The 9,202-nt window shown below is 37.1% G+C and overlaps 1 protein-coding gene across 1 annotated transcript in view; it reads left to right on the top strand.

The window, feature by feature from the left end:
• Window positions 1-8,031, top strand: part of WDR92 (WD repeat domain 92) — a 112,831-nt gene extending 104,800 nt beyond the window's left edge. Inside the window, exons 12-15 of the mRNA XM_006881041.1 lie at window positions 94-209; window positions 2,099-2,233; window positions 4,886-4,983; window positions 7,824-8,031. Of these exons, the coding sequence (XP_006881103.1) occupies window positions 94-209; window positions 2,099-2,233; window positions 4,886-4,983; window positions 7,824-8,031 (557 nt within the window). The remainder of the gene's footprint in view (window positions 1-93; window positions 210-2,098; window positions 2,234-4,885; window positions 4,984-7,823) is intronic.
• The last annotated feature ends 1,171 nt before the right edge of the window (window positions 8,032-9,202 follow it).

Here is a 9,202-nt window from a genome sequence, read left to right as displayed (position 1 = left end):
ATGTAAACTTTTTAAAATTTTGCTCTTTTTCTCCTTACATCCCTTTAAGTAAGCATTTAAAAAGCATCTGAAATATTGTATTTTGATTTCTAGGCAATGCTTATAATCAAGAGGAGCGTGTTGTTTGTGCTGGCTATGACAATGGTGATATTAAACTGTTTGATCTCAGAAATATGTCATTGCGATGGGAGACAAACATAAAAAATGGGGTAATGTACATTCTGACATTTTAAAATATTTTTAGCATGTTTTCATCCTTTTCTGATCAGCTAGAAAAGAAAAGTACCTCTTCCACCATCTCAATAGAAATCCCTCTTAACCTTTTGGTAGAGAATCTAATGAAAATCTTAGTTCCTGTGTTCTAAAAGTGCACTCATATCCAGATGTGCTATGTACGGTGTCTGGTGATTCCTTACCCCCTCTGGCTATCTGCAGAGGCCTTGCACCATTTAGTGTGAAAATGTCAGAGATAGCCAGTTAGAGGCCTTTTCCCTGTTAATTTTGGAATTACTGAAATAGTAAGAGCATCCTTAAACACCTTCAGACTTTTCATCCCTCAGTGGCACACCTTCAGTGAAGAATGTAATTTTGTCCTGTTTAAAGTCATCCTTGACTTTGACTCTCATGGTATAGTGATTAAGCCCTTGGTTGCTAACTAAAAGGTCAGTAATTTGAACCTACCAGCCACTCTCGGGAAGAACAATATGTTACTTCACTTATGTACAGATTGTCGTCTTGGAAACCCAAAGGGGCACTACTGCTGCATTCCAAGGATAGAGTTGATTTTGACTTGTCAGGAACAGAGATGACTTAAATGTATTAAATGTAAAATTAAAAAAAAAAAATCTCACCCTGATCCTGCTTCTATCAAAAAAATCAACCTCATTGCAATTGAGTCAGAACTGGCTCATAAATGACCCTCAAGTGGGTTTTTGGAAGCTGTAAATCACCCAGGAGAAGACTATATATCTTTCTCCCACAGAGTAGCTGGTAGATTTGAACCACTCACCTTTGGTTTGGCTGTGTAGCTCCCTATCCACTCGGACACCTAGTGGGTAGGCATCTAAAGATCCCTATAGGTGTTAAAATTTACCATACATCATAAAATGGAAAGGAATTATATCACATTAAATAATGGGGGACTGTCAAACAATATTGCCTGGCCATGTTGACACATACCTTGGGAGGGCTTAAGTCAGTCAGTGGTGTGTGTATAGGTGGGTGTGGGGGGAGGCTTTGTACACTGCTTCACATTGTAAAGAGCAAATCCACAAGGCGTTGGGCCTAGTTTTCATTGGGTCTAGTCTGAGATGTGTGCCTACCCTTGTACATATGAGAACTCAGTATTCTAAATACACTTTTCTCTCTCTATTAACGGTCACTCATTCATTGCCATCAAGTTGTAATCCTCTCATGGCTGACCTTCCATTGGATTTTCTGAAATGCATGAGAGGAGGTTGCTAGTAGACACAGATCTTTGGGTTAGCTGCACAATTTTGCACAGAGCTTCCCTACAGTTGCCAGGACCAAAGATCCATGTGGAATAGAGCACAGAAGGATCAACTACTATTGCTACACCATGAAAGTGTGACCTGATGTGGTCAGGTCCCATTAATGATAGATAATGAGTATAAGACTTCCTTTTAGGATGATAGGAGTATTGGCTTCACAAGTTATTCAATTGTTTACTCCGAAATGGCTAATTTTATGTTGAAACATTTTTCAATTATAATATTAAATTGTAATTATAAATGCATGGCATTCATGATAAGATTCTTTTTGTTGATTTTTTTATCCGTAAAAGTGCTTAATAAATTGATTTCAACTATAAAATTATTATTTATTTTTATAAACGCTGAAGAGTTCAAAGTTAAAAAACCTTCCTACATAATAAGCATGAGAATATGACATCATAAGATGATTTTTGTTGATTTTTTACCAAGAAAAAATAATTTATCCATAAAAGTGCTTAATAAATTGATTTCAACTATAAAATGATTGTTTTTATAAGTGCTAAAGAGTTCAAAGTTGTTTTCCTTAATTATAAGACCTTCCTATGTAATAAGCATGAGATTGTTGATTAATATTCTCTCTTCAGGTCTGTAGTGTGGAGTTTGACAGAAAAGACATAAGTATGAATAAGTTAGTAGCTACATCGCTGGAAGGAAAATTCCATGTTTTTGACATGAGAACACAGCATCCATCCAAAGGCTTCGCTTCTGTTTCAGAGAAGGTAAATATGAAGGAAATGTCTTTGTACGGATAAAAGATGTTGACTTGATTAAACAGAATTAGTCACAGTGATTTCTTCCTGGTCTATGTGAAGGGAGCCTTTTCTTTTTTTCTTTTTTACATAGTCTTGTGGGATCTTGATAAGTTTTTTGTGTAGAAATCACTTTCCCAAAGTTTATCCATTCTAGACTTCTTGAATATAAATATATATATAAATGTATAAAATATTGTATATATAAATATATATAAGTATATATCTATAAAAAGAGACCTCAGTTGGTTAAGAATCTTGTAGCTTTTCACGAGAAAACTGGCCAGTGTTAGGAATTTGATCAGCTAAACCTCACTCATTGCCACTGAGTCGGAATGGGCTCATAGGTGACCTTCCATCAGGTTTTTAGAGGCTGAAGGTCTCACGGGAGGACATTTCCATCTTTTTCAGAGCAGCTTGTGGATTAAACTACCTGCCTTTGGATTGGCAGCACAGCTTCCAATAAGACATTTGGCTTCTTCTGAACACTGGCCCACCAGAGCTTTTATGTGTGTGTGTGGGGGGGGGGGCGATATATAAGTGTATATCATTTCATCATATTTCACTTAGTATTGCAGATTGCTAGAGTGAATGAAATAATTTGTTTAAACGGTTAATTTCTGAGGCTGATAGTTCCTCAAGAAATTTAGTTATACATATTCTAATTAGTATTTAAAGTAGCTTAGAGGGAAACATGAAATTATAGGATAGGAAAAAGAGATGAAGAAAGTAGAAGCATGGAAAAGGAAAAATACTGGTTAGAAGTTTCAGATGCTGTCTAGAGTAGGGAAATTACATAAAATCCATGCTGAAATGACCTGTCATGTCAAAGAACAATTTTAAGCTTTGAACTGCTTTGTATGTGTAAAAATTGCTCAGGAATCTAATTTTCTGCCTCTTTTTCTACTGTGATACCTAGACCTTCTCATTTTGTAGTATTACATTATTTTAATGTTCCTTATAATTTTTAGTTACTGTTTCTACCTGCTGAACTCAGTTTCTAACAAAGTAGCTATAAATTGGAATATCTGTCCTTTTTGCATTCTGTCATTTCAGAACATACTAATTTATCTGTATGTAACATACATATGACCCTTTACTAAATTGTTCATATTAAATTTACCTTAGAGTCCTTCTTATAAGCAATAGTACCATCTCCAAAATATCCTTTCATTGTATTAACCCAGTATTTGCAAATCCTGTCAAATAAAAGACTTGTATTTTAAGAGGGTCATTTACCCTCTGTTTGAATTGTTTGATTTTTTGTATTTTTTCAAAGACATCAATTCTTCTTTATTATAATTTATATAAAACTGTTGCATATACATTTAGATATAATAATTTTAAAAGAAACAATTCTTTCACCTTCTGTAATGTTATCCTCTGTACAGTAATTTCAACTACAAAGATACTGCTGACTGAGGTTTCTGTACAAACTAGTGAAATTATATTTACCACATTGTATTTTGATTTTTTAATACATTATCAAATGCCTTCTATACAGCTAATACAGTACTTGATATTCTCTTACCTCGCCTTATTGATCTTTTGGAAAAAAGATATCTTGTTTTCATAAAGTTGTGTTTATCCTTACACCAAATCAAACTGATATTTCCCTCTTTGTTTTTGTGGTTTTTGTCAACTTTACTTATTTCCAGCAAAAACAAATCCAAGTTACTATAAACAATAAAATAAATTTGTCAGCTTGAACCTAGTCTGTTGTAGGCTGTCACACACTTACAACATGTATGCGTGTTCAGCTGACAATAGTTACTCTCTAAAAAGAGCATTAACGAACGTCAAGCCTCGTCATCACAATTCCAAGAGGATGCCTGAGGCTTAGCTCAGGCTCCTGCTCTCACAGCCTCTCACTTCAAAGCTGAAGGCATTCATCTCTCCCCTTCTTTAGCTCCCGCTGTCTCTCTCTCACCCCCCTGGGTTCTCCCACAGTGAAGATCACACTGCAAGGATTAATTTCCTGACTTGCCATTGAGGCATTAACAAGCTGTTAACTTTCTTCAGTTGCCATTTTTTTATCCTTTTTGGTAATAAGACTTAGGGAAGGGCTTTGGCTTATTATGATCATAAACACACTATATGTATCCTCTCATTCCCCAATTTTCAGTCTATACAAGTCAGATGGCAGTAATGGAGGAGGAAGTTCTGCAAGCTGGAAGGGAATTTTCCATCAGTGATTTTACTTACAAAGAACTATATATTTTGGGGTTTTGAGTATTTTCATTTTGAATGAGAAAAATATATAGGTATAAAATCTATTTTCATAATTATATAGTAAATTAGTGTAAACTTAAACTTTTAAATGTGATATCTTTCTAAGATATTCCCTAGAGCTAGATTTCTTTTTTTTAGAGCTAGATTTCTTAAACCAGTAAAGAAAAAGGATGCTTTATCTGAATTCTGCTTTGTTTGCTGTGAATCTCTGTAGGCATCATAGATAACATGCCAAAAAATAATAGATAACATGCCAAAAAATAACCTTAACTGCTGGTATAACAGTTAATGAAATTCAAGTAATTTTTTTTTTCAAGATTTCTTTTCTAGGGCAGTCTTTATTTGTCATAGGAACGTATAACCCAGCTGTGTGTTTCTGGCCCTGTTTAGGCTCATAAATCCACTATCTGGCAGGTCCGACATCTGCCACAGAACAGAGAGCTCTTTTTGACTGCTGGGGGCGCCGGCGGCCTTCACCTCTGGAAGTAGTAAGTCTCTCCCGGTGCATTTTGCTCCCTTTCCAGTCATTTGTGGGCGTACAATAGGATTAGGTTGAACTTTCTGTCTTCTTTTCCTCCTTTGATATTTTAAATTTCATGATATTATGTAACTGTAGTTTTGTAAGCATTTTCTCCCCACTAACGTACTTAACAAGCATTGCATTCTTGTGGTACACTATATTTGTCATCTTAATATTTGAGTGTAGCTCAACCCGGTGGCACAATGTGTAAGCCCTTGCCTGCTAACCCAGAGGTCAACAGTTTGAACCCACCAGCCACATTATGGGGGAAAGCCCTGGCAATTCACTCTTAAGAAGATTTTATTAGGTGCATCAGTACTCCTCCCACAACACAATTGAGTTCTTACAAACTAGGCAACTCTGGAGGAATTTTACTTTTTCATAGAAAGTTGCTGGGAGTCAGAGTTTTTATTTATCTATATATATATGTATATATATAAATCTTTTTGTAATATCATTTTTATTTACTTTTTCCCCCATTATTTTTTTATTATACTACTTTACAAAATTCAGATACATTCTTTTCCAGAACAGATTCTTCCAATTTTCCTCACCACCCCCCCATTGAATTGTACAACTCCTTGATTAATCCTCCCTTCCCCCTACCCATCCTCATCCCTCTGCTTCCACCTCCCACCCCCACCCCCTTTGGATCCTTATACTCATTTTACAATAATGGTTTTGTACAATATTTGTCTTTGTGGGACTGAGTTAGGGGAGTCAGATTTTGACTACACTAAAACAACAAAAAATCTTCTTAGCATAGACTTGACACCATAATATACTTATCTAAATATATTAAAATTATGGCCAAAAAATTTCTCAGATTCCTTTTTACACTATAGGGGAAAGGTTAAATTGTAAGGTTTTGCATCCTGATAACTCACTCGCTCATGTTCAGAACAGCCCAATACTGATTGGTCTCCAGGAACAGCCTTACTTTGGAGCTTGCTGTTTGTGCTGTCAACTCATTTTAGGAGGCGTTTTAATCACTTGGGAAAAGATTGCCTATATTTTTTCTGTGAAGCAGCTGATGGATTTAATACCGTTTACCACTCTAAAAAAATAGCTTCATATGGACTCAGAACTTCATTGTCTAATAATCACTTTACATAAAATTTTGTTGTGTGTTGTGCCATTGAATCAGAACTAACCTGTAGCTTGTCTTTAGTGGGTTTCAGAAGTAGTAAATCATACAGGAGGAAGATGTGCATTTTCTATCCATGAAGCAGCTTGTAGATTCAAACCTTGTGCCTTTGGCAGCACACCGCCTTCCCACTAATCCACCAGACCTCTCTACATAAAATTGTATTTAGCTTTATTTTTATTAGACAGTCTCCGTTGGTTGTGATGCACTTGAGTTATAAATATTTATTGAGCACTCAACTAGGAGTTGCTGTAGGAAATGATTAATCAGAATTTTTTTCTCTCAGTAAAAACCCCAAATACTTAGGGCTCTGTGTGTATGTGTGTGTATATCTGTATATAAATCAAATTTTCTCTTAAAACTGCAATATATAATACTGAAGATTTAATAAAAATCTAAATACTCAGTAATCTTTGCTGATTGTTGTATGAATCAGGCTCTATTTAAACTGCCCATTTATCTGAACATGTTAACTCCTTTTAATCAAAATAAGGTCTAGGGGCTGAGAGGAAAGGAAAACATATCAACCTGTCACTTTGACTTGCTGCTCTGTGTCTGATACATCTGTGACTCTTAAACCTTTGACCTTTATTACTATTTATGAAGTATAAGAAGAGTAATAGTTGATGTGGAATAGACTCTTAAAAGCCCTTCCTTCCAAGAAGTACCTTTATTCACTGGTAACACAGTCTTCCTGGGGAGGAGAGAAAGTAGGAATGGTGTTTCTCTCTCTCTCTCACTCTCTCTTTATGAGTTAACTTTCGACTCTTCTTATTTTATACATTTCCCCTTTTTGACTTAAAGGGGAAATTGTTTCTCCTACACAAGGTTGTTGTTGTTGTTGTTGTTTTGTGTCATTGAGTCAAAACTGATGCATAGCTGATCCTTTGGAGGGTTTTCAGAGGCAGTAAATCACAGGAAAGGAGATTGTTCATCCATCTCCCTCGGAGAAACTGGTGGCCTTGAACTGTGTGCCTTCAGGATTGCAGTGCAGCTTCTTCACACTGTGCCACCAGATTTAGGTCTAAAACCCTAGTCCACAGAAGGTGCAGGTTTGCATCTGTGTGATGAAGCTGTGGGGCTAGAATCTGGTGAAACCTCCGTGTGAGAGCTATTTAGATGAAGAGTGAAATGTTAAAGCTCTTGCCTGCATATCTAGTGCCCAACTCAAACTCATTGCCACTGAGTTGAAACCAGCTCGGAGCTGAGCCTCCAGCGAGTTTTTGGATGCTGTGAACTGCACGGGAAAAGATTGCCCATCTTTCTCCCTCGGAGCAGCTGGTGGATTCCAGCCGCCTGGTTTTGAGTTGACTGTGCAGCCCCTTCCCCACTAGGCTACCAGAGCTCCCTGTCTCATACCCAAGTCAATAAAATGATAGCAGAAAATTATGAGGAGTGCCAAGTAAATCAACTGAAGAGTGCTGAATCGACCTCAAACTCTCACAGTTAAAGTGAAAACACAGGCATATCCTGAAAAGATGTTCAATATTTTGTCGTAGCCTTTTTTTATGAGAGATTTAGGTGAGAGGGTTGAGATTCCAACAGTGATTATATTCCAGTATATGTTCCAGTATAGTCTGTTGAGAAAAGTAGTCATTGAAAATATGTATATGGGATAAAATGGTGTGTTACCTTCTTGCCACTTTGGTGCTGTTTTTCAGTGAGTATCCTGTTCAGCGGTCAAAGAAAGACTCAGAGGGTGTGGAGATGGGAGTTGCGGGCTCAGTGAGCCTCCTGCAGAATGTGACCTTGTCCACTCAGCCCATTTCAAGTTTGGACTGGAGTCCAGACAAAAGGGGGCTCTGCGTCTGTAGTTCATTTGACCAAATGGTGAGAGTACTGATTGTTACAAAACTCCACAAGATGTAATCAAGACTTTGAACTTTCCAGAGGAACCCACCCATACAGGGTTTCAGATAGGCTGTGGGAACCTCTGTGTATGAACAGTGTTGGACTTTGACCAATGGAAAAGGCCCCAGAGGCAAACCAGATGTGCTTTTTTCCCTGGGTGGGAAAAGCCTCAGGTTCTGACTTGCTGCTGTGCGTGGGGCCCAGCTCTCCAGACACAGCTCCCTCTTCTCCCTCCTATTTCCAGTGAAAAAACAATTGTTATTTCTACTTATATATATTTTTATCTTGTTCTGAATTCCCACAAAGTTTCATAGTTTATCTTTACACTTGTTTTGTACCTTGGTCTTTAAAATGTGATAAAAAGCATTCAGTTTTGTTTAAAATCGTTTGTGTGCTCAAGTGACTTCTCATTTACCTTCATAAATTCAGTTTGAGAGATTTCAATGTCATAAAGTTCTAGGACAGAATATTAGAAAATTCTGAAATAGCACTGTCAAACTAGATTTGGGTAACTGTTTTCAGCAGAATGACTCATAAAAGAAAATGTGATGTTTTTTAGCGACCTCATTTTTCCTTAAAATAAAGGAACTGAGTTGAGCCTTTTGGTTGGTGACTATGGTAAGTGATACTGCTGAGATGTACAAGATTTGAGAGTTTTAAGCCTTGGTTTTTGTCAAGCCTTTTTATATATATTTTATCAATAAATTATTTAAAAATCTGTAACACCTTTGATTTTGTTAGTAGACATAATCTCCAATTTTGTCACTTTTCTTTTGAATTACTTAATGAATACCCATTAATTCACTGTTTCCTTAATGTTCACGGTATCTTTGCCTAGGCCTTCAGATGAATGCACTTTCATTAAGTGCACTTCCCTACCCACATTTAAGAGACAAAATCAGTTCCCATGCAATTGACTGCACCTCATGGCAGCCCCCACGTCAGCGAAGTCCTCTGCTCTTCAGGGTCCCAGGTAAATTGCCAGGTCCGTCTTCTGAGGTGCCTCTGGGTGGACTTGAGCCCTGCCACCTATAGTATTCATGTTGTGGCGTGTTATCAAGTCAGCCCACCCACAGCTGACCCTCCAGTAAGTTCTCAAAGGCAGTAAACTGTGTGGGAGGAGACTGCCCATCCTTCTCCTGTGAAGCAGCTGGTGGATTTGAACCACGTCTTTGGAAATGTAGTGCAT

Source organism: Elephantulus edwardii, unplaced genomic scaffold (assembly GCF_000299155.1).
Source record: "Elephantulus edwardii isolate Elephantulus edwardi_28Jun2011 unplaced genomic scaffold, EleEdw1.0 scaffold00011, whole genome shotgun sequence".
Classification (NCBI taxonomy): domain Eukaryota; kingdom Metazoa; phylum Chordata; class Mammalia; order Macroscelidea; family Macroscelididae; genus Elephantulus; species Elephantulus edwardii.
This window is presented reverse-complemented; position numbering and strand designations above follow the sequence as displayed.